This window comes from Pyrgilauda ruficollis, unplaced genomic scaffold, assembly GCF_017590135.1.
Source record: "Pyrgilauda ruficollis isolate IOZ18807 unplaced genomic scaffold, ASM1759013v1 scaffold245, whole genome shotgun sequence".
NCBI lineage: Eukaryota > Metazoa > Chordata > Aves > Passeriformes > Passeridae > Pyrgilauda > Pyrgilauda ruficollis.
In genome coordinates this window covers 142,246-166,702 of record NW_024523767.1, presented here as the reverse complement: position 1 = coordinate 166,702, position 24,457 = coordinate 142,246, and the positions used below count along the sequence as shown (strand labels likewise).

Genomic DNA, 24,457 nt, shown 5'->3' with positions numbered 1-24,457 from the left:
GGCGAGGCCGGGGAGGGGCCGAGGGGCTCCGGGAGCGGGGCTGGAAGCACTCGCAGAAGTCCTGCCCGGTGGTGGGAATAGGGATGGGGGGACATCGCTTCTGGCACCTCCTCGGCCGGGGTTGGGGGCGGCTCCGCATCCCCCACACCCCAGGGAGAGGAGAACCCGGGGGCTCGGGGGGGCTCCGTCCCCGTCCTCCCGCAGGGTTCCCGCGAGTCAGGCCGCTGTCCCGCCGGTCCCTGGCCGGGAGCGCCGCGGGAAGGGGCTGGGAGCTGGGAAGGGGGACCCCGAGCCCGCGGTCCGGGGCGCTCAGGCCTTCAGCTGGTGCCACTGTGCCACCGCCTGCCGCGGGCGGGCGATCATGTCCTTCCAGTGCTTCACCTCGCCGGGACCGCTCTTCCAGGACAGGTAAATCTGCGGGAAACGCATCCCTGGAACCACCACAGCTTCTCCATCCCCATCCCGCTGCCCGGCTCTGACGCCTTCACCCCCAAACTGCTCCAGCCCCGCTTTTCCGGCTCGGCACAGAGCCGGGCTATTTTTATCTCTCAATTTTCCATATGGCGCCGCGGAAAAGCGCGTGTGCCAGCTCTCGCTGCTGCTGCTGCCACCTCGGGGAGCCGGTGCCACTGCTCCGGCTCCGCGGATCATCACCGGCGAGCCGGGATGGAGCAGAGCTCGCTCCTAATTACGAGATCAAAAGTGATTAGCGAGCCTCAGGCCACGGCGGGGTTTTAACGGAGAGTGGGATATCATGGCCACTGCCTGTCCATCCCTGGAATCAGGCTCTTGGATGTGCCCACACTGGGGACGCTGCCCCCTCTGCCCCTGCTCAGCAGCCTGCGGCGCTGATCTGGGGATTTATTTAATGGATTTATTCCAGCTGCTGAGTTGTCCCGACCCCAGCATGGCATTTGGGGATCACGGATGGAGATTATGGCGCTCATTTGTCATCGCTGCGCTAACGATGAGCTGGGTGATTTCATGGATAATTCCACCTCTCCTGTCTCTGGGAGTAATCCCAGGGGGTGGGATCCATCCTGGTGTGGCTCCCCATGCTCCATCCCTCCATCCCTGCCTTTCTGGGAGAGCTCCAGCCCTCTGTGGCCATGACACCCAGCACGAGGGGTTTGCGCCACACTTCACACTGGAGATGGCACCAGGCACTGGCAGCCTGGGCCTGGCTGTCCCCGATTCCCAGCTGGGTGTCCCTCAGGCATGTCACCCACCTTGCCAATGACGTCATTGCGGCTCAGCCTGTCCTTGTCCATGACGGTGATGACGATGGTGGTCTCGCGCAGCCGCTCCGTGGGGATGTCGAAGGCGAAGGACTCGTTGAAGACGGGATTCAGGCACCTCTTCATCACCACCGTCTTCTTCTTCTCCACCCGCTTGTCCTTGTACATCAGCCACACCTTCACATAGGGATCTGGTGGGACAGGAGATCCCTCAGCCCTGGATGGGAGCTAGGGAATGCTGCCCAGGATAGGGGCCAGCCGGTGCCGTACCTGAGGTGCCCCCGATGTCCATGGCTTTGAGGTTCCGCGCCTTGATGATGTTCACCACGATGGAATTGGCTGAGGGATTGTAGCACAGCGACAGCAGCAGCTCCCCACGGCTTCCCTGCAGGACACACACGTTCTCTGAGGACACCCATGCCCCCCAGAGCTCCTCTGTGGGAGCAGGGTGCTGGCACGGGACCCCCACCAGAGCAGCCCAAGGGTGGGGTTTGGGAAGGCACAGAAAATCAGGGCAGGAGGAAATGGGGCCACCCCCAGTGGGACATTTTCTGGTCTTGCTGGAGGCAGGAGAAAGAAAAAACTTTCATTTTAAGTCTACCTGAAACAGTTTGATTTGACCCAAAATGAGACTTTAGGCTACTTAATATAAAATTTGGGAAGAGAAAAATCTCCATCAGATGCTGAAGCAGAAAATGTCCCTCTTGGGATGGGGGGTGGTCCTGTTGGGACACTGCAGGGACAGGGAGTCACCTCCCCTCCCCAGGGGGATGGGGGGGTCCAGGGCCTTACACTGCCATCACTGCAGGGCTTCAGGTCCTTCCAGAAGGTCTGCATCTGGGTCAGATCCACCTTGTTGAGTGGGATGGACACCTCTCCAATGGGATCATTGCGGCTGAAGCGGTCGTAGTCCAGGACCTGGAGGTACAGCACCCGCTGCACCACCTTCTCGTAGGGGAACCCTGTGACAGAGATGGAAAACCAAAGGAGGTGAGGAGCAGTTCCAGGACTGCTCCACCCTTCCTGTCCTGGTGGCAAGACCCTGGCACCAGGCAGAGGACAGGGAGCAGCCCACGGCACAAGGAGCTGCTGCCACATTAATTCCCACATCTGCACCCACCCATGGGGGCACGGAGCCTTCCAAAATTTCCCCTACATCCCCTTTATGGGATGCACATCCAGCCTGGCCTCAGTGGCTTGGCCAACCCATTGCATCACCACCAGCCACCACTCTGATGGCTTGAGCTGAGCTGAACCCCAGGAGGGTCCCACGAGGCTCTGCTCTCACCCTGATCCCCTCCAGCCCATCCCAATCCATACCTTCGAAGAGGAAGGTCTCGTTCCAATGCGGGTTGAGGTTCTTCCTCTTGACCTTGGTCTCCAGCTTGTGCTTCTTGTCGGGGAGCAGGTAGATCTTGACGAAGGGGTCGCTGGTGCCGCTGAAGTCCTTGGCCGGCAGCTCCTGCGCCTTCATGATCTTCACGGTCAGGGTGGACTCCTGGAAGTTGTAGCCGACGCTGAACTGGATGCGGCCCAGGTTCTCCCGGCTGACGCCTTCGTGGCCCTCGTCATCCTCAGAGCCCGGGGAGAGCTGCGGGAGGGGAGCAGACGAGGGGGGTGAGCGCAGTGCCGGGAACTGGCGGGGACCCGAGCCCCGTCCCCCAGACCCCAGCCCCGCCAGCTGTCAGGGGACATCAGCCTCTCCTCGGCTTCCTGCTGCCCCCACCGCTTCCGATGGCTCCTGGCTCGGCGCCACTCGTCCCGCGGAACGGGAGCTCCAATTAGCCAAATTCCTCCTGACAGCGCATCCCTCACATGTCCAGCACCGCTCGCTCCCTCGTGCCAGCCTGGGGGACGCGTCCGCGGCGCGTCGGCTCAGCCGACGGGGACTTGGCACGGTGGGCAGGGACGTGCCGGAGCGCTTGTGGATGGCGCAGGGAAGAGCTGGGAGGGTTGGATACCGAGCGTGGAGACCCCCAAACCCAGCACAGCCCACCCACCCACCATGAGCATCTCGCTGGTCAGGGAGTTGACCAGGTCGGAGACGGAGGAGTGCGGCTCCGTCTTGCGGTCGGACTCATCGTGCGGCGGCTGCCCCGGTGCCGGTGCCGCGTTCCCAGCCTTCCCACCGGCCGGCAACCTGCAGGAAGAGAGGCCTTGGAGGAGAGGGTCCGGGAGCCAAGAGCGAGACAGCGAGGGGCTTCCCGGGCACCCTCTGCCAGCGGATACTGAGCCTGGGTTGTGCCAGCGCCCGACGGATGCTGCCGGGACACAGGGTGGCTGCAGCCCGCCAGCATCCTGGCCCTGCTCCCAGAGCCAGCTGGTGGCCTGGCACCTTTAGGACACGGCAGCAGGTCCCCCTGGCCACGTCCCATGGCGATGGCAGGGACAGCGCGGTCCCCACAGCACCCACGGCTCTGGCTGCTCCTCACACACCACACCATCTTATCCCGGTGGGTGCCAGGCACCCACGGGTGCTCCATGTGGGCTCGCTGCCCCCTGCCCCACTTTCCTGTGGCTGAGACACTCCTGGGATCACTGTCCTGGCTGTCCCCACACACGGTGGCTCCCGGGCACAGTGCCAGGCAGGGTGGGCAGCCGGGAGCGGTGGGAGGCGGACGGACAGAGCAGCGATGGAGACAGGCGGGAATGCGCCGAGGCCACGCTGCCATGAGGCACGGGGACAACGGGACACAGGCACGTGGCGGAGGGGACAGGCAGCCCGGGGTGCTCCCACCCCCCCGCCACGGCTCCTGTCCGAGCTGGGACACGGTGACAAACCACCAGACGGACCGAGAGGCGCAGGGACACACGGGAAGCCACAACATGCCACGGACACACACCACCACGCCAAGCACACGCAGACACGCGGGGAGGGGACATGGGGGGGGGCGATGGGGACACCCACACGCACACACAGGATGGCACCCAGGAAGGACCAGAGAGGCCGAGGCAGCTGGGGAGGCAAAATTAGGTTAAAACCAGGGAAAATGAAGGTGGAGGAGCCGGCGGCGCGGCCGCTGAGCGAGGAGGCGCCGGTGGAGCCGGGAATGCCGGCGGAGGTCACGGATAGCGGGAGAGAGAGCGGGAGAGAGCAAAAGAAAGGAGGAGCAGCGTCGTCCAGCGCCGGCCTGCCGGGAGGGAATGGGAGAGAGGAGCGGGGCGGGTGGACGGACAGACGGAGTCGCCGGGACAGGAGACACGCCGAGGCGCCGGGCTGGAGCCGCTGGGGACAGGCTGGAAGGAAGAAGCTGCGAAACAGGGATGGAGGAGATGTTTTGAGGAAGAAGAGCGGGTGGTCGGCAGCGTCGGGGGGCGGGAGAGAGCCGAGGCTGCCGGAGCGCGTCCCCTCCGCCGGCTGATCCCGCCACGTCCTGCGGAGTCCAGGGAACGAGGAGCGGGAGGGGTGGAGGTGGGGAATGCCATGCATGTGCTGGGATGGGGTTTCGGAGCGGGCAGCTGAGGCAAGCGGGGAGCGGGGTCTTGCGGCACAGCCACCCACCCGCCGTGTCCCACGTCCCCGTCCCCTCGGCACGGGGCAGCCGGCGGCCGGCACGGGCTGCCGGTGCTCCCGGCGGGGACCGGCTGCGCAGCGCGACGCTGGGGAGGGAAGTGCTAAAAGATGGAGCGAAACCAAGCGGAGCAGAGTAAAAATAGCCGGCGGGCGAGAACGGTGCCAGTTCATCCGCACGCCGAGCACACGGGGAGGCAGCGCCCGCCGGCTTCACACCTCCTCCCCGCTCCGGAGGGATGAACACCCGCTCCCGGCGGCGCACGGACCCTCTGCTCTGCCAGCCAGCGCCGGTGGCCGCGGCCGGGCGCCGGTGCCGGGGCCGGGTGCGCTGCCGAGCCGGCGGCACGCCGGGAATGCGGGGAGCAGCCGGAGGCGAGGGGCTGTGCCGTGCTGGAGGAGAACGGGGGTACGGCATCCTCCCGGCCTGTGGCGCTCGCTCTGCCTCCCTGCCACCGCAGCGGTGTCCCCGGATCCCCAGGGGAGCTGCCCATCCCGCCGGGATGGAGGTGGCAGCAGCGTGTCGGGATGGAACGCGGCTCAGCCCATGCGGCATCACTTGGGGGTACCCCCGGTGTCCCCCTGTCCCTGAGCGTGTCCCCCCGCCCCCCCCTCCCCGCATGCAGCCAGGGCCGGAAAGGGCAGGAGGGGGAGGAAGGAGGGAGGAGGAAGGGATGGGGGTCCTCTCGGTGCCGCTGCTCCAGAGGCAGAACCGCGGGTGCCGCTGCCGGGGAGAGCTCAGACGTCCCGGTGCCCGCTGGGCCACCCTGTGCCGCTCCAACCTTCGCGCTCCACGAGGCCAGCCTCCTCCTCCTCCTCCTCCTCCACCCTGGGTGAGGCCCTCGTCTCCTCCTCCTGCGGGACTGGCCTCGTCCTCGCTCATACCTCTTGTCCCCCTGAGCGTTCGCCTGGTTCGGCTGCGTCCCAGCGGGTTGCAGGTCGGGAATATTGGCAAAGTCATCTTGCTCTGAGAGTCCCAAAACCAGGGATAGCACCACCATCCGGCCTTCCCTGCCCGGGCGGCCCCGCCGGCAGCGGGAGAAAGAGAAAGAGAGAGGAGAACACAGCGTCAGGCAGGGAACCGGCAGGAGCCGGCGGCGTCCCGCGGACCCCCGGTGGCGAGGGGACCCCGGCTCTCCCCGCCGGCTCCTGCGAGGTGGCGGTGGCCGGGACGGGCGCACAGGGCTGTGGGGAGAAAGGCGCCGGCTCCAGGGAGCCCGGCAGGCGTGGATACCCGCGCTGTCCCTCTCCTCCACCGGTCCGGGCAAGGGAGGGTGCCAAAATCCTGATGAAGGGGGGAAAAGATGCCTGGAGGGGATGGGAATGAGGAAGAGCGTGACAGCAGTGGGGTGCCAGCATCATTCCATGGAGGAAGGGATTGGCGGTGCCATGGCCAGGCTCTTTGACCTCTCCGGGTCCTCACCCGGGTCTGTAACCCGGGCATTTACCCGCGGCGCCGGGGAGGATGAACAGGGTGAAAGAGCGAAAGAAAAATCGATGGATGGGGAAAGAGGCGGTGGGAAATGACAGCGGCTCCTCCGCTGGGAAGCGGCGCTGACTCGGCACGTCTGGGCTCTGCGGCTGCTCCCTCTCCGCCAAGCCAGGCTGGAACCAGCACTGACGCGGGGTAAACAGGGAGAACGTGACCCTCGGGATGGATGCTGAGCCGCAGCTCCACATCGGGAAGCCGGGAAATGGAGCTGGGAGGAACCTGGCAGAGGGTAGAGTAGAGAGGGGATCTTGGGCAGTGCACCCGAGGGTGCCTGGAGGAAGGTTCAACCCCCTCACCAGAGCGGGAAGGGGTGGGATGGGCACCCAAATTTGTGTGTCTCGTCTAATCCTGATGCAGGAAGTGCTGTGTCAACTCATGGAGGGGCAAGGTCAGTCCTGCATCCCCCTCCAAGTGCCATCAGCCTGCAGAAAGCAAAGCTGGGATCTCAGCATTCCTTTTTCCAGGGTGCCAGGGGGCAAACAACGGCCAGGGAGGAGCTAGAGAATCCAAGGGAAGATGGAGCCGGGGGGCCCAGCTCTGCAGAGGAGGAACAATGTCATGTGCCGAGATATGGTGACAACACGGGACTCGGATTAGTCCCCGGGGTTTGATGATGGAAATCCAGAGACGATGGAGGAGATGGGGTTAAGGAGGATTAAAGATCCCATGGCTCCTCTGGCAGGGAATGATATCAGGGCCCTACTCACGGTCACCCTGGCACAGGAGGCTCTGCCACCCACACTGTGACAACCTGGGACAACGTCACTCCCTGGGGACCTCTCTGGTGGCCTTCCCTGGGGATGGAAGGGGACGGCCAGGGCTGTGGCAAAGCACTTTGGGGAAGTGCAGGAGCCTTTTCCCTGAGCCCCCCGTGAGCCGAGGGGGACATGGACCTTCCCACAGGCCTTGGGCAGCGTGTCCCCAAGGGGATGACAGGTGAGCGGCCGCACCGGGGCAAGTAAAGGAGCAGAGGAGAGAGGGATGAGCAGAAGGGAGGAGTACAGGAGAGAGGGAGGGAGAGAGGGTTCTAGAGAGGGATGGGCAGAGGGACAGAGCAGAGCAGAGGAGGATGGAGAGGGAATGGATAGAGCAAAGGAGCAGAGGAGAGCGATGGAGAGAGGGGTGGAGAGAGCAAAAGAGCAGAGGGACAGAGCACATGAGAGAGTGATGGAGAGCGATGGAGCAGAGAGAGCAAAGGAGGGGAAGGGATGGAGACAGGAATGGAGGGGGTGGAGAGGAGAATGCAGAGGGCAGTGATGGCGAACGCACACTTACAGGAAGGACTTCATGTCCAAGCCGCGGTTGCGGATTTGCCCCACCACGTGGTCCCAGCTGCCGGGGTTGGAGCGGCTCCTGCCCCCGGCCATCCGTTGCTTGGAGCCGGCGGCGGTGCCCTGGCGCGCCGGGCCGCCGCGGGAGCCCCGGGAGTTGGCGGCGGCGGCGGAGGAGCCGCTGTGGGCCTGGAGGTGGCCCAGGCTCTGGCTGGTGGTGGGCTGGCTGTGGTTGGCGCGCTGGTGCTGGCTCAGGGGCTGCTGCAGACTTTGCTGGCGCACGAGCGTGCGGGGCCTCTGGAATTTGGGATCGCCTGCTGAGGTGGGGATATACTCAAGGGTAGTGGCTGTGGACAGGGTGGAGTCCTCGAAACTTAGGGAGAGGAAGGGTAGAGGAGAGGAGAGAAAGGAGAAGAAGGTGAAGGGGCAAAATTGGAGGAAGGAAAAGAAGAGAGTTAGAGAGAAGATGCCCCAGCGCAGGGAGCGCTCCGGCGGGAGCCAGCGGGGGCAGCGCCCGGATCCTCCGCCTCTCGCCCGCGGCTCGGCCCTGCCGGCGGCACGGGGGGCTCGGGACGCCACCATCCTGCCTCCCGGCGGGCTCGCCAGGGCCGGATGCCCACCCGCTCCCGCGGCCGCCGCTCCGCCAGCGCCTTCCCAGCACGCCGGCCGACCTGCTCTGCGGGATAATTAGGCTGCTGCGTGGAGGCAAATCCCGTGGCGCCCGCTCACGTGCTGCCAGCCAGCCCATCCCAGCGTCCCAGTCCCTCCCAGTCCAGCCCAGCACCCTGCAGCGGCGCCGCGGGGGCTCGGCGTCCCATCCCCTCCGTGCTGGACGCTGCGGGAAGGGGGGAATCCCGCAGCGCCGCGGCGGGGGCCGAACCCCCCGTGGTGGTGACATTCCAGCGAGGCGTCCCCGGGGCCAAGCCAGGCTCCAACCGGGGTGGGAGATGTGGGATTGGGGGATACGGACGCAGCTCTGGTGGGACACGGAGAGCGGAGCAGCCCGGCCCGGGGCGCACGGGCTTCGCGTGGGCGGCGGAGCGGAGAGAGCAGCGGGATGCCCCAAGGAAGCGGCGCTGGCCATGCAGCACATGCGTGGCGCAGCCCATGCAGCCGCGCCGGATTGCCCACGGCAGCCTGGGAAGCTCGTGGCCGCGAGATCAGGGGAGGAAAGACCTCCCGGGAGCACGGCCTGGCACCGAGGAGTGGCCTCGAGCAGCAGCCCCCGACCCTGTCCCCGTCCCGGCGCTGCCGGCTGGGACCGCGGGGCGAAGCTGTGCCGTCGTGCAATGCCAGCAGCGGGGACAGAGAGGGAGCGGGGAGGGATAGACAGCTCCAAAAAAAACAACAACAACAAAAAAAAAAAAAAAAAAAAAAAAAAAGGAGGTGAAGAAAGAGCGAAAGGTGGGAGAAAGAGAGAGAGGAGGGAAGGGAGTGGAGAGGAGAGCGAGGATGGACGGCGCCCCACGGCCGGGGCCAAAGGCACCGCCCGGACGCTGCCGCCCCCCCCTCCGCGCTGCCGCCGACCTCCTTTCGTTTTCCTATCGAATCCTAAATTAGTTCAATTTACAACCTCTCAGTCACAGGAAACTAAATCTGGCTCCTGTCGGCCCCGCGCCAGCTGGAGGCGCGAGCTCCTCCAGCGCCGTGCCAGGCGGCACCGCGCCCTGCCCGTGCCCGGATGGATCCCCCGGCACCGGCACTGCCCCACCCTCGGCCCGGACCCCCGGGACACCCCCAGTCCCGGCGGCGCTGCGCCAAGGGGATGCTGGAAAACAAGGTGCTCCGCCAGGTCCCCTTAACCCTGCCCTTGCCGCCTTGCTCCATCCCGTCCGTCTGTCCGGATTCCCAGCGGGGGAACGGCTGAAGGCTGCGCCGCTCCCGCTTTTCCTGACCTCTCCCTCCTGCTTCCCAGAGCCCGACTGGAGCGCCTCCAGCCTCACGCCAAATGGGCGGTGTCACCGAGCTGTCGCGGAGTGCCGGGACCCCCCGGCTGCCACATCCCAGCACGGAGAACCGGAGCAGAGACGGGGAACGCCGGACGGAGCCCACGGCCGGCACACCCCCGTCACGCTCCGCCAGAGCCACGGCGCTGCCAGCAGTGAAGGGTCTCGCCGAGACCCCCACCCCGGCCTGGAGCCCCGCAGAGCCTGGCAGAGCTCGGATTTTCCCTAAATCTGATCGATCCCGGACTTTCCCCAACTTTTCTCGGCATCAGGTGGTGGTGCCGGCGCCGGGTCCGGTGGCTGTGCCGGGGGCCAAGGGAGCGCACGGGGGGAAGATGCCACAGACTGTCCCTGATTGTTCCTGAGGGATGGGAGCATGGGACAGCACCTCCTGCCTTTGGACCACCACCGAGGTGGCGCTGCCTGCCCTGAGAACCCGAGCTGGGAATGCTGAGCCGCTTCCCAGCGGGATCGGGCAGGGCCACCCTCAGCGCTGGGGACAGCACCCAAAGGTGCTGCTCCTGCCCGGCTGCCTCCTCTGCTGCCCCTGAGCCAAAACACCGCTGGGAGAACGGGAAACGCCTCCTCTCCCTCGGCACGGTGGTCCTGGGGACCTGTTGGCGGCCCCGGGGTCCTGTCGGTGGCCCCCATCCAAGCGCATCCGCAGCGGGGAGCGGGCGCCCGGGCCCGCAGGCCGTGGCCGTGCCGTGCCGGACCGTGCCGTGCTCACTCACTTGGACAGGCTGAGCTTCCCTGCGGCCAAGTGGCTCTGCACCGTGTGCCAGCGGCCCCGTGCGGCCTTTCCAGCTCCGGGCTCGCTGTGGGCGGACACGCTGCTCCTCATTCCATCCTCGCCGAGCCGCTGCTTGTCCCCGGGCCGGCCGTCGCGGTCCCCGGACAGCCCGGCGGCGGCCGACGCCGTCAGTTTGGCCCCTGATAACAGAGAGCCACTGGGCCGGGCCGGCGGCCGGACCCCCCCAGACAGACACGAAGGGAGCCGGACGGACACACGGATAGACGTGGAAAACGTGGGGAGCCGTCGGGGAATGAGGGGAGGGCGACAGAGCCGGAGGGGGCAGACGGACAAGAGACGGACAGACAGACAGAGAGAGAAAGAGAGACATCAGCACTGCAAAGAAAAAAAAAAAAAAAAAAAGGGGTCCTGGCCGCGGGATGCGTGGGGGCCTCGGCAAAACATCCAAGAGAAAGGGCGGAGGAGGGAGAGGGGTCGGGAAGGAGGGTCCCGCTCGCCGGCAGCCCAGCCCCGGGGGGACCCGTCCCCGCGCCGAGGGGGTGCCCCCAACGCGCAACCCCGTCCTGGAGGGAGATCCCGGCCGGCCCCGGGAATGCGGGAAGGAGGGGTTGCTCGTCTCCATGGGACGGCCCATGGGGTGGCGTGCGGGGAGCCCGGGAGCAAGAGGAGGAGGAGAAGGAGGAGGGAAAGGGGAGGAGGAGGAGGAGGAAGGCGAGTGGGTGCTGCCCATATACTCACTACACGGAGCAAATTCGGTAAGGAGAGACTCACTTGAGGGAAAGGCGCGGATCACCGTACGGAGCGTAAGGAGAAATGTTTAGGATAAACTCCTTGGGAGGGTAGGAGCTCCATTTCTGCTGCACTGTGTTGTCATTGTTATTCCAAAAGTCTCTGTCTAGATCGCTACAGCGGCCGGATTCCGGGGGAGAAAGAAAAGGGAAATACAAGAGAGAGAAGCTGAATTCCTGCGAGAGAGAAGGAAAAGCAGCCCTCCGCCCCCGGAGCGCCAGGATCCTGCGGAGAGAGACGGGGAGCCCACCCTTGGACACCAACACACACACACACACACACGGGCACGGACGGAAGGATGGACGGAAGGATGGGAAGAGCTGCGGAGAGACAGGAGCGGGCGGCTCCGCCGGCTGGGAAGGAGAGAAGGATGTGGGGGGTGACGGGGGTGTCGGCGAGTGCGGCGCCTGCACGGCATTCCCAAAGGTGTGTCCGTGCGCCCTCGGCACGCGTGTCCGTGTGTCCTCGCCTGCTCAGCAGCCGGGTCCTGGAAGCGCTTGGTTAACTGTGACACTGCTGCATGTTGGGGACCCTTCCGGATCCCTTCCCCTGCGGATCCCTTCCCTTGCGGATCCCTTCCCATGGAACCAGCCTGCTGCCAGCACAGAACCTGGACCTCCTGGCTCTGGGAAGCCACTGGAGCTGCGTGCCAGGGGGCTGGGGGGCCCAGCAGCTCCCGCTGGTGCTGGGAGACTGGAGAAGTCTCCGATGCCCACCTGCAGCTCCGGGTTGATCCCAGCTGTATGGAATGTGCTGGAGTTTGGGAAAGCTGACTGTGCCATGCCATCGGGTGGGATGAGCCTTCCCCTCCATTCCCAGCTCATCCTGGTTGGCTGGGAGCAGCCGTCCAGGTGCCCTTGCACCCCGGTAACACCCAGGCCAACCATGGGAGGAAGTTTTCCAAAGGCTTATTCCAGGCAGGAGCCTTTTTCCTGCTGGTGGTCCAGCTCCCTCCTCCCTGGAGGCCTGCAGGGGGTGTGGAGAGGCAGTGCTGGATCTGGGATGCCCAGGAGAACACCCTCAGCTTCCAGGCTCCACTTCACTCCCTACCCAGTGCTGTGGGATGTCCCAGCTTGGCTCTCCTTTCTCCATGGAATGCCCGTGGGATGCAGAGCTGCTCCAGCCCCGCCGGGCAGAGCTCAGAATCCACACACCCAGGCCTGGAACATCCCTGGGGACACCCACGCCGCTGTTCCTGTGACTCCATCATGCCCACGGCTCAGTGGGATGCACGAGGATGCTGGAGACACCCACCAGCTCTCCCAGTCTCCCGGAGCCCCTCTCCAACTGGGAGAAGGGATGGCCACCTCTGTCCTTCCTCTCCCCCCCCCATCCTGGCACCTACTTGATGGTTTTCTTTTCGCTGCGGCCTCGGCTGGAATCCGGAGTTCCCACAGTCTCCAGGGAAGTCTTGTAACGCTTTCCCTGTGGAAAAGAGAGGAGAGGGGGGTCAGGGGGGTTGCAGAGGACCCCTGGAGTATCCCAGTGGAAGATGGGAGCTGCCACCACTTAGAGAATTTGACATGGATTTTGCCCTTTCCCTTATGGTCTCCAGGCTCCATCCCACCCATCCAGGCAGCAAAATTCCCAAAGGCTCCATCCCTTGGTCCCTGGGGGCTCGTGCCCTGCATCACCCCGAGGACAGCATGGCCACAGCCACCAGCATCCCATTCCATGGCCTCACTGGGAAGGAGTGGATAATTTTAGGCCTAATTGTGCCTGAATTAATTGAGTTCACCTTTCCCAGTGCCAGGGAAGTGCTGCCATAGGATAATGAAGCTGGAGCTGGCTCCAAACTGGGGCTGGTAATCAGGGCACTCCGGCAGGTTCCGAGCGCTGCTCTGAGCCAGGGTGGGCAGGAGCCAATTAATGCCAATTATCCAACAACTGGGAACGAGGATGCTCCATGCAGTGCCAGGTGGATGAGGTGGGATGGGAACAGCTGCTGGAGCAGGATGGGGTGGAGAACCAGCCCTCCCATCCCACTGTCCTGGATCCCAGGAGGCAGGCCTGACCCAGCCTGCCCATGGAAGGGGAGTGTTTCTCCTTTCTCCTCCTTCCCAGCCTCTTCATATCCACATGGAGCTATCTCCTTGGCTTGCTGGGACACCTGGATCCTCAGCACAGTGTCCTTGGGCAGCCATGGGCTAATCCTGCCAGGAGCTGCAGGGGAACACCTGGACCTCCTTGAATTCCCAAGGGCCAATTCTGCCAGAAGCTGCAGGGATGTTGGATCTCCTTGGATGCCCAAGGGCTGATGCTGCCAGGAGCTGGAGGGCAACACCTGGACTTCCTTGGATGCCCATGGGCTAATCCCAGCGGGAGGCACAAGAGTGCCTGACCTTGCTGGATGCTCACAGGCCATCTCAGAGGGAATCATCTCCCAGTCCATGTCCCCAGCTGCGGTGGCTCGGGGCTCCTGAGGACACGGCAGCGGTGGCAGCGTGGGCACGGCCCGGAGCCGGCCGGCCAGGCCTGGCCGTCATTCCCACACAGCCGCTCCAGCTCCGGGTGCTGTCCAGGCCCGGTTGGGATGTGCCTTCCCGGCCAATTTACACTTCTTTGTTCCTCTGCCAGCTCCAGCCTCCTCCTTTCCAGTGCTTTTTCCTCCGCCAGCTCTCTCTCCCCATCCCCTGGGCGGCACCTGGAAGGGCCCTTCACACCTCCCGCTGCCTCATCGCCGTGCGGATCCCCTCTCCCATTCCCAAGGGAATGCTGCCTTCCCACGGCTGGGGGTGGGCATCTCCCTGGCGGGAAGCGCCGCTGCCATCGCAGCACTTGACCCAGATTCGATTCCGATGGCGAAGGAAACGTGGCCGAGCACGTCCTGCTCCCGGGAGAGGAGCAGCAGGAGGAGGAAGGACGCGGGGCGGGAGGGAGCGCTGTCCCAAGCCCCCGGTGGGAGTCGGGGAGGGAAGTAGGGATGCACAGCGGGCGGCAGGAATGGCTCACGGCACCCGGCGCTGCCAGGGACGGGCTGGCCGCCTTCCCACGGGGCTTTTCCAGGCAGGAGCGTGCCCAGCAGGACAGGGGCCAGCTCGTTCCGGCTCGTCACCAATATATATCCATATATTTGGAAACTTCCCTTTGTGCCACACAAACAGTTTCACCCAAACATTTCATTAGCACATCCGGAAAAGCCCAAATAAAAGCTGCAGCCGGCAGCTCCGGGGAGCTGCCTCCGCTTGGCTGCTGCCCTGGAAGAGGGAATCGCCCCCTGGCCGGCGGCACGGGGGGCGCACCGGAATGCCGGGAGGGCGGGAGGGAAGCGGGACACTCACCATTTTCCGCTGGCACCACTGGCAGATCCCGCAGAGGACGATGGTGACGCTAAGGCTGACGGTGATGATGGCTGAGACCAGGAGGACGTCGCGGGAGGGGGTCCCTGGGGGGAGCAGAGCACAAAGGGGGGGTCAGACCTAAATCCTGGGGTGTTCCTGGCCTGCGCCGGGGTGCAGGGGGGGAAAGCACAGGGAATGTGGTCCCACAGGCTCCAACTCCTTTCTGCAGTGTCCCATCACGGTGGCCACCCCCTTGGGGTGAGCTCCCAGCGAGTGTGTTCTGGGGAGAATCCGGCCTGAGCACTTCCCAGGAGCTCAGGCTGGAGCTTTAATCCCCACTGGCACCCCGGGAGCGCCGGCACAGCCGGCAAAGGCCACGGCCGCTGCTTTGTGGGCCAATCCCACAAGGATTCATCCCAAATGGCAGTGCAGGCCCGCTCCTCCCCAGCCTGGGGACCTTGGGGGCCACCTTGGGGACCCCAAAAGCGTGGGAAGGACCCATCAGCCTCATCCAGCACTTCTGCTCACGTCCAGGCTCCCAGCATGCAGGATGACCACTGTGGGGTGAGGATACGGACCCAACGCGGCTCGGAGGGGTCCAGTGGGACCCCAAACCAGCTCAGCTCTGTCTCCAGGCAGGACCCCCACCACAGCATCCCTGTGGATGCTCTGCATCCCGCCGTGCCCACTGGGATGGGATTGTCCGTGGCGGGAGCCCCAGCTGGCGGTGGGAGTCGGCGAGGCCGGAGCAGCGCCGGGAGCGGTGCTGCAGTATAAATATTAAACAATAAATGTTAATAATTAATTCGCCCGCAGACCTTGTTATTGTAACGAAAATTCCCGGCGGCTCCGAGGCCGGGGTGAGTCAGAGTGGACCGGGAGGGGGGATCAGGGCTCTGGAATCGCCCCTGGCACGTGCCGAGGCTCCCACAGCTCCCACATCCCCGCTGGAATCCGACGAGGAAAGGGGGTGGTGACCATGAAGGGGGGATTTATAACAATTCCTTGAGCAGGAGATGAGGGTGGCATGCGGTGGGGGTGGTTTTGGGGACAGGTCCCCCCTGCAGCACCCGCGCTCTCTCCATCCAAAGGCAGCTCCTCCATCGCTCCCGGATCACGAGGAGCCTGTGTATAAAACTCACATAGCAACTGTTGCCTAGGAGGGAATTTGGGACCAGCCCTTAATTTCCAACATTTATAAACCCCGGCTGGATAAGCTGCCGGGGGAATGGGAAGCAGCCGGCACGGCCGGGGAGCGCCGGGCGCCCCTCGGCTGCGACCCCGACCAGCGCAAGCGGCACCGGGACCGCTGGGCGGGCTGGGAATTGGGATGAGCTCTCCTTGCCCCGCCGCTTGGTGCTCCCTGCTCCAGCTTGGGAACACCGTGACCCCTCTGGCTTAGCCCGGAGGAGCTCCGACAGATCCTTCGGTCCTCGCGGGATCGAGTTCATCCTCAAATTAATCTGGAGATTGGGAATCAAAGGAGGAGGCGAGGGAAGGGGTGGGCACTGCGAGGGCCGTGGCAGTGCCTGGAGAGGGACATCAGCGAGCGCCGGCTCCCGGGGCCAAATTCCCCGTGCCATGGTGCCACCACCGCCCCAAACCTGGCGTCACTCCGTGATCCTGATGGATTCACGGGCGGGATCCTGCCTGGGGGGCTCCAGGGGGTGTCCCTGTGCACGAGGTGGGTCTGGCCCTTCCCGTTGGGATCACGCCGCGTCCCCAGGGCGGGGGGAGGGATTCCGGCCCCCAGGCTGCGCCGCCCTCAGCATGACTTAAATGACTCGTTTTCCAGGCAATTAGCGCTCGATTAATTAAAGACTCGGAGCCGCTCGGAGTTCCTGGCGCGTCCCCAACCCTGGGGCGCGGCGTGGGGGTCCCTGTGCGTTGGGATGCGCGGCATGGGATGCCCTGGGGCGGGTGGATCCGGGGGGGACGCGGGAGCTGCGTGGCACCGGGACACAGCCCCGGGAGCGGGTGACAAGGTGGAAACGCGACGCTTGTTTACGCCGCCGCTGGCCCTCCTTCCCTGCCGCTCTCCATAAATCTCGGCGGCTGCCAGCGCGCATCCAGGCGGGAGCATGGAGACAGCTGGGTGGGACTTGGGGGTCCACGGCCATGGGGTCCCTGCGGTCCCAAATCCCAGCGGCCCTTCGCTGGTCCTGCCTCATCCCGAGGGCACAGTGAGGGGGGGCCACGAGGCGGAGACCACACGTCCCTCCTCGGAGGGATCGAGGTCCCAATCCCGTCCCACGTGCTGGCAGAGCAGGGGACGCTGCGGAGGCTGGGAAGGGGGTGGAACATCCCTGCGGCTCTTTCATCAGGATTCAATGCCACTTGACGGGATATAATTCCACTTTTTCAGGCCGTTATTGATGAGGGGATTACCTGCCTCCTTAGCGCCGCAGTTCTCCAGCGTGGGATTTGTGTGGTGCTGCGTGAGCCAGGGAAGAGGGTCCCTGTTCCGGGGGGAGAGGGCTCTGGATGCAGGCAGAGGGTCCTCATGTCAGGGGAAAGGGTCCCTGTGTCAGTGGAGAGAGTTCTGGATACAGGGGAAGGGTCTCCATGGCAGATCTGGGACAGGCAGGGAACCCCCTGCAGCCTTCACAGTGCCCACTTTGGGGTGGGAGATGGGGAATGTTTGGGAGACAGGGATGCCGTCACGTGCCTATCCTCCTTTATCCGCTGCTCCTGCGGGCTCGGGATTAGCTGCCTCCGGAGCACGAGTGAGCTCTGGCCTTTATGGATGTGAGGAAACACTTCAAACCCGACCCCGGCACACGGAGAGGTGCGGAGATCCAAGAGGGATTAGTTCTCTCCAGCGGCGTGCGAGTCGGAGATCCGGCAAGATGCACCTGGAGCTGGGAAGAGCTGCCAGTGCCAACGGATCCCACACACGGCTCAGCTCCGGATTGTGCAGGAATGGTGGATGTGGGAGCCATGGCACAGCCCATTCCAGGGGCGCCCAGAAGTGTCCCTCAGCATCCTAGTGGCCCTGTGCATCTTGACAGCCCTGGGTATCCCATTGATCCCGCACATCCCAGCATCCCTGTGCATCCTGGTGGCCTGGGGCATCCTGGTGATCCTGTGCATCTTGGTAGCCTTGAGCATCCCAGTGATCCTGTACATCCCGGCACCCCTGGGCATCCCAGTAATCCTGCTCTTCTTGGTAGACTTGTGCATCCCAGTGAGCCTGCACATCCCAGCATCCCTGTGTGTCCTGGTGGCCCTGGGCATCCCAGTGTCCCCGCACATCCTGGTAGTCCTGGGCATCCTGGTGATCCTGTGGATCTTGGTGCGTTCCAGTGAGCCTGCACATCCCAGTGTCCCCGTGCATCCTGGTGGCCCTGGCACCTTGGTGGCCCTGTGCATCCCAGTGTCCCTGTGCAGCCCAGCAGCCTTGGACACCTTGGTGGCTTTGTGGTGCCGGTGGCCCTGTGCACACTCAGCTCCAGGACAGGCTCAGTGAGACCATCAGCCTCACGGGCAGCTCCACCCATCTCCCCCCAATTCCCTGTTTCCCTGTGCCTATCCCAGGATTCAGACCCATCACCTCCAGCCAAAGCCCACGGCCCTGGAGCAATGCTGGGAAGGAAAACCCCTGCAAGGGGCATCCAGGGATGGCTCCAGCTCTCCCAAAAAATAGCTCCTGCTCAGGATGGAGAGGCTGGAATCTCCACGGAGTGCCAGAGGCTTTGGATGAGCAAAGGCTTTGGAACAAGCCTCACACCTGTGGCACCACGGCTGGAACCAACCTCTCTGCAGGTGTCCCAGTGAGGATGGCCCTGTCCAGGCTCTCAGGGCCATATTTTTGGGTCCAGACCCCAAAATTCCCAGCTTTTGTGGACACTGCGTCTCCCTGGCAGCTGCTCAGTATTGCAGCCCCATCTCCTGGAGCATCCTCCCACTCACCCTGTTCCAGCGGCGAGATCCATGGATGCCAAGCACCCTGGGGGGGAAAATCAAAGCTGTGGGGAGCCCCGCCAGGCCAAGCTCCCGCTGAGCTCCCTGGAAGTGGTGATCAAAACCGACATCCACGGCTCCACACGGAGAAACGGCTCCACGTGCCAAGCCGCCAAACCGGCAGCGGAAACGCGTGCATTCCCGGGAAAAGGGCAGCGGGAGAAGGTGCCAAGCGAGCAGCGCGTCCCCCCGCCCCCCCCCAGCATTCCACCGTGCGCCGTCGGCGTCGTGAGCTGCGGAGCCGGAGCGGGATGTGACGCCGAGCCTGGTGGAGATGGTGGTGCCGGGGAGGAGCTGTGGGATGGGAAGGGATAGGGCAGGAATGCGGCGTCGGAGCAGCCCCTCGTGCTGCCGGGGTGGAGGGCCGCGCGGCACCGAGCGAGGTGGCCGCGTTGTCACGCCGGGGCTTCCCAGATGCTGCCTGCCTGGCGCCAGGCCATTAATTCCTCCTCTTCTCATCCTCCCACTCATTTGCTTGATATTTCCCAAACCTCTTATTTTTAGGATGCAGCTGAAAAGCTGTGAATTTGCAGCTTTCGCTCCTGTGCAGGATCCCGGGCTGGGGGGAGCCGGCCAGGACCCCGGCGGGCACAGCAGGAGCGTGGAATCCAAGCCCTTGGCACAGGGAGAGGGAGAAGGGATGGGCACGGAGGGGGATGAAGCTTTGCTGCCATGCCTGGTAACAACCCAGTGGGCATTTTGGGAATGCTGTGAGCCGGGCTTGGCGTGTCACGTGGAAGAGCTGGAGGGCTGGGCCAGCTGGGTCCGGCGGTGCCACCTGCCCACGTGCTCCCAGGGGCTCTGTAGATGTGAGGGATCACTGGAAGCCCCACGGCCATCCCGCTGCCCAGCAGGATCCTGGAATGAGCCTCGGGGAGAGGAGTGGTGCCACAGCTCAGCACCCTAGGCGTGCTCTGGGCGAGAACGGGCGTCTGCTCCCCATCTGCCTGTCTATCCGTGCTCCCCCTCTTCAACACATCCATCAATCTCTCCATCCATCCATCCGTCCATCCATCCCTCGTACACATCTGCCTCTCCATCCAGCCATCTGTCCATCCCCCGGAGCTGTCAATCCGGCCGGCTCTGCCTCCCCCACGCCGAGCTGCTAGTCCTGGGGGGCTTTGGGTGGCAGAACCTACCGACACCGGCCCCACCACAGGGGGCTGGGGCAGGTGAACCCTGTTCCCAAAACACTGCACAGCTCTGGCCAGATGCTCCCGGACATGCCCTATCCCCTCCAGCTGCCATGCACGGATGAGTGCCTCCTGTGTCCCCTCCAGCCCTGATGCCACCCATCCCTGCTCCATGGCCACGGCAAGCAGGAGCTGGGGATGGAAGGAGAATTTGGCAAGGGAAGGCGCTCCTTCCCTGGTGCTGGGCTATTTTTGGCCGACGATTTCCGGAGAGCCGTGTGGTTTCTCTGCCTCGTGGTCCCCACAGTGCCTCTCTTCCCGAGGAGCACCCAGAACCTCGGAGCCCCCTCTGCTCCCATGGTTTGCATCCATCCCCATCCCTATCTTCATCCCCATCCCCGCCCCTGCTCCCTAGAGGACGCCGTTCATCTCCTGGCCAGGCTGGTGCTCCACGTCATCCCGGCTCCAAAATGAGCCCTTGGGCATCGCTCCCCACCCTGGAGTCACCCCAGCCCCCCTTCCCTTGGCGCAGAATCCTCTCCTGGCGCTGGCAGCGGGCACGGAGGAGCGGGCTGGGCTCTCATCCCGAGTGGCACTGCCAGCTCTCGCGCCGTCGCCACTTAGCCTCTCGCCCCGGGGCTCTCCATCATTCCCGAGCCCTTCGGGTGACAGCAGGAGAGAGGCAAGGCAGAGAGCCAGCGGCTCCCAGGGAACAAGGGCGGGCAGGCTCCTTGCTGCCCATCCCGGCCCCACGAGCCCCCCGCTGGCTTCCCCAGCTCCCTGATTCCCCCCGGGCAGTGCCCCCCGGTCACGTCACGTGTTGTGACAGCAAGGCCACCGTGGGGACAGGATTCCCGCAGGGAGTTCAAGGATGGGAGATGCTCAGGGTCGGCCACAGCCCTCAGACCCGGGCTGGCGGGGCTGGGAGAGGAAGAGGAGGCTTGGAGGGGAACACATGGAAAGATGGAGAAACGCAGCTCGGAGGGAGGAGGCAGAGGAGGGGAATGAAGGGCCGAGGAAGGCCCCGGAGGGAGGACTGGGGACTCAGATATGGAAAGGTACCCGGGGTAGGTGGGGGTGGTGGAAATCCTCCAGGAGAGCCTGATCCCGGGGCTGCATCCCCCAGGGACACAGAGGCAGGGTCATCCATGGGGCAGCAGGTCATCCATGGTGGAGTGGGGACAGGACCCTTTGCGCCCCCGCAGCCACCAGTGTCCCACAGCCCCATCTGCAGGGGAAAAGCCGATCACCCCTCCTTCCCTGGATACCCGGAGCCCCCCGGGGTGCATCCCGCGGGCTGTGCCCCCCTCGGAGGGCCGGGAGCAAGGCTGCTGTGCTGTGCCGTCCCTCCGCCGCCGCGCTGGCTCCGTCCCCGCCGGCGCGACCGCTTCCCTTCAAACCTCATTAACTCCCCCCAAGGTGACCCTCCCTCCTGCAGCCAGGCCCGGGGACGCCAGGAGGGGACGGGGCGCTGGGGGGACACCAGGAGCTGGCAGGCGGGCGCGGACCCTGCCGTGCCACAGCCAGGCTGGCACCCACAGGGATGGGGGATGCTCCGCTTGGCCATCCCAGCCCTCCGCCCCCCACGCCCAGCCTGGCCCCACACACGTCCCCCAGGCCCCCCGCCAGCCACAGCCAGGGGGGTCCGTCCCCCTGCTCGACGCTGGGGCTCTGCCCATCATCCCCGCGCTCCGGCGGCTCTCCGGGAGCCGTTCCCTTGCCGGCTCCATCCATAATGGATATTGTAGCTGAGCCCCCGGGGGCCGGGGGGTGGCAGCGATATTATCTGCATCTGTCTTCATTCCCCGCTCCCCCCCCTCCTTCCTCGGCAGGCGGAAAAGCCGCGAGATCAGGCGCTGGAAAAGCCGCCTCCAGCTCCTCTCCTGCTCCTCGGAGTCAGGGGGTATCAGCAAGACCTCCCTGCCAGACCCCCCGCCCGGCGGGGAGCCCCCCAATCCTTGTCCTTGCTGTGCCCCAGCCGTGCTCAGGAGGGTCCTGGGACACGTCAGTGCGGGCGTGGGGAGGCTGAAAGGGTTCGAATTGGTGGCGACTGCTGGGAGCAAGGAACCCCCACCCTGGGGGGCTCGGCATCCGCGTGGACCCTCCCCCCCGCCGGGGAAAATGGGATGGAGTCGCCGTGGGGGGACAAAGGGCGGGGGTGAGGCCGCGGGGGATGCTCCGAGACGCCGGCAGGAGCATCCCTCGGGCTGGAGCAGAGGGGCTGCCTGGGAGGGGGACCCCAGAGCGGCGCAGCATGGGGGTCCCGGCTGGGGCTGGGGCTCCCGCTCCGTGTGGCGCCGTGCGGGACGCGAGGCTGCAGCAGGTGCCCGGCTCCCGGCGAGGCCCGTGCGCTGCCATCCCTGCGCTCTTTGTCTGCCTTCCCGCCCGTCACGCTCCCTCATCCCGCTCCCAGCCCCTCCGCCGGCCCCCGCCTCGCTCCTCGCCGTGTGCCGGCTCCTTTGGAAGCCCGGCTTTCCTCCCGAGCCCCGGCCGCGCCAGCACCAGGGGCTCCATCGCCCGCTCCGAGGCGGTGCGGGGGGAAAACAGGCAGCTGCTGCCTGGTTATTGATTCACCACCTCCAGCCGCCGCGCGGCTCTGCTCGGAACGCTTCCAGCCGGGAAAGATGGGGACGTGGGGAGCAGGGGCCCCGGCACCTGCTGGCCGCGCTGAGATGGAGCTTTGGGGATGCGAATGTCACCCCAGAGGGGACAGCTGGTGCCAGCAGCGGGGACAGGGATGGGGAGGGGGGGGAGCCTGGCAGGGACAAGGGAGCTGTCCGGTGTTCCCAAAGCAAGGGGGACGTTGTCCCTGTGGCACCGAGGGCAGCTTTGCGGGCAGCCCCAAGCTCTGCTTCGTGCTTGGACGCGGCTCTCCTGACACAGGGTTTGGTGGTCCCCCAGCAGCACAGCCCCCTGCAGCTCCCCAAAAAAGCCTCCAGCTGGCGGGAGCTGCTTTGGGAAGCGCCTCAGCTTGATCCCAATTCCCAACACCCCTTGCCAGCCCAGCCCAGAGTCCCTCGGGCATCTCCAATCCCAGAACCAGACCACCCCAGCAGCACCTCCGGGCTCCACGTTACCCCCCAGATCCCTCTTTCCCTGGGCAGCAAAGTTGCCAAATTTCCCGGCATCTTCTCCCCCCATGAAACACAGCCAGTGCTGGGGGCCACAGCCACTGTCCCTGCACGGTGACACAGAGCAGGGGACGAGGAGGACGAGGCTGGTGCCACCTCGAGCAGTGTTTTGGGGGAACAACAGGCACTGCTTCACCCCGGGATGTGGCTTCGCTGGCTCTTCCCAAATCCTGCGGGGGTGTGAGATGACAGCACCCCCTCAGCCTCCATCAGGGTGGGGGACAGACCCGGCACCCCGTCAGCACCATGTCTGGAAAATCCAGGAAAGGTGGGAACATCCAGGAAAGCAAGCAGTGCCAGGGTGCTGCACAGGTGTGTGCACCCCCAGCACCCCAGGGCTCCAGGCGCCACGGCACAGCCGCCGCCGGTGACGTGGGAAAACTCCCACGTGACGGGAGCCCCAGCAGCCGGGGAGCACGGGGTTTGGGAAGCGGGGAGAGGGGGTCTGTCCCCCCAAATCCGGCAGCTCGAGCTCTGCCCTGGGAGCTTCCAGCCTGCCAAGCAGAGCTGGCGATGGCACAAGCAGCCGTCAGTGGCCCACCGGCCAACGACGGGGACATCTGGCAGGGACAAGGGGGACAAATTTGGGGCAGGTGCAAAGTTTGGAGGGGGAACAAGGCAGGAGCAAATCTCGGGCACCGGGAGGGAAGGGCAGCCCTGTCACGCTGCTGCCGGTGGGGACAGGCTGGCGTCCCCCCTGTGCCACCCAGCCGGGTGACCTTGGGCCAAGCAGTGCCGTGCCGCGCTCCGGGCATCCCTGCGGGGTCGCGGTGGCACGGGATGGAGCCGCTCCCGGTGGGAGCGCTCAGCCCGCGGGCAGGCGCAAAGTTCCCCTCGAAGGCAGCTCGGCCGGAGCTGCCAACTCCCGGGCAGCGGTGACGCCGTCACCTGCCGTGGGTGACAGCGCGTGGCGGTGCCCGGCGCGCCCCAGCCGGCCGGATCCCGCAGGCCTGGCACCTGCAGCTCTCCCCGGCGGCGCCCGCTGTCCCCGCGTCCCCGCCGGCACGTCCCCACGCCACCGCAGGACACGCTGTCCTTCTGTTCGCTCCCCGGGCCCCGGGACACGGCCGGGGACAGCTGATCCGCATCGCTCCGGCAGCATCCCTGTGTCTCCGCACCGGCTCGGGCACCCCCAAAACGTCCCCGCCAGCGTCCCAGATTCCCTGGTGCGGGGCCGACTGCTGCCTTCCCAGCATGAGCTCAGCAAATCCGCGCCGGAGAAAGCCCCTTCCCCAGCCGCCCACCCCCGCGTGTCCCGGTGTCATTCCGGAGGTGCAGCAGGACGGGGCACGGGGACCCCCAGAAGGACGAAGGGGGCGGGAGGTGAGGAGCAGGGATGTGCTGACCGCTGGATGCTGCTCTTCATGGCGGGATTTGGGGCTCTCCCGAGGGGTCTGGGGGTTTGCTGGGGGTCTGGGGAGCGGGATGCTGCCCCCGGGGCTTGGGGTGTCCCGGGGGGATCCGGGGCTCCAGCAGCTCTGCAGGGTGAGGAGAGGGGGGATGTACTGGATGCTTGTCTGGGCGCTGGCGCCCAGCGGGATTTGAGGCTCGCCCCGTGTTTTTTGGGGGGCTGGGGAGCGGGATGCTGCCCGCGGGGGTTGGGGTGTCGCCGGGCGGGGGGTGTCGGTGGCTCCGGCAGCTCCGCAGCGCGGTGACAGCGGCGGCGGTGACTTTCTCCCCAAACTACCGTAACTCCCGGGGAGGCGCGGGGGGAAGCGGGCAGCGGCCACGGCGGATCCCCGGGGGGGCGGCGAGCGGTCGGCCACCCCCGGTGCGTGTCCCCGCGTCCTGCGTGTCTCCGTCCCCCCCTCCCCGGCGGCCCGGGGCTCACCTGCGCTGGCAGCCTCCGGGTGCAGGTACATGGTGGCGGGCGGTGGCGGGGCGCGGCGGGGCGGCGGGGCGGCGGCTGCCCGGTGCAGCGGGGCCGCGGCTCATCAGACGGCGGCGG

At 65.6% G+C, this 24,457-nt stretch overlaps 1 protein-coding gene across 4 annotated transcripts; it reads right to left on the bottom strand.

Moving 5' to 3' along the window:
* Positions 1-47: 47 nt before the first annotated feature.
* SYT7 (synaptotagmin 7) lies at positions 48-24,371 on the bottom strand. Of its 4 annotated transcripts, XM_041470449.1 has the most exons (13): positions 24,341-24,371; positions 14,283-14,386; positions 12,347-12,426; positions 10,984-11,115; positions 10,193-10,408; positions 7,517-7,885; positions 5,635-5,760; positions 3,243-3,378; positions 2,559-2,829; positions 2,031-2,200; positions 1,509-1,623; positions 1,230-1,429; positions 48-414 (listed from the first exon to the last, which is right to left on the bottom strand). In XM_041470449.1, exons 1-13 carry the CDS (start codon positions 24,369-24,371, stop codon positions 310-312), a joined length of 2,055 nt encoding a protein of 684 aa, XP_041326383.1. In that variant the 3' UTR covers positions 48-309. The 4 variants fall into 4 exon arrangements, with proteins under 4 accessions (XP_041326383.1, XP_041326385.1, XP_041326384.1 ...); XM_041470451.1 differs by lacking the exons at positions 5,635-5,760; positions 7,517-7,885; positions 10,193-10,408; XM_041470450.1 differs by lacking the exons at positions 5,635-5,760; positions 7,517-7,885; positions 10,984-11,115.
* Between the last annotated feature and the right edge of the window lie 86 nt (positions 24,372-24,457).

Excerpts from the sequence above, each read along its gene's own strand:
- SYT7 (XM_041470449.1), bottom strand. The coding sequence starts at position 24,371 with ATGTACCTGCACCCGGAGGCTGCCAGCGCAG. Across the intron at positions 12,427-14,282 it reads AGTGGTGCCAGCGGAAAATG|GGAAAGCGTTACAAGACTTC; the intron begins GTGAGTGTCCCG and ends TCTTTTCCACAG. Across the intron at positions 11,116-12,346 it reads AGCGAAAAGAAAACCATCAA|CGATCTAGACAGAGACTTTT; the intron begins GTAGGTGCCAGG and ends CGGCCGCTGTAG.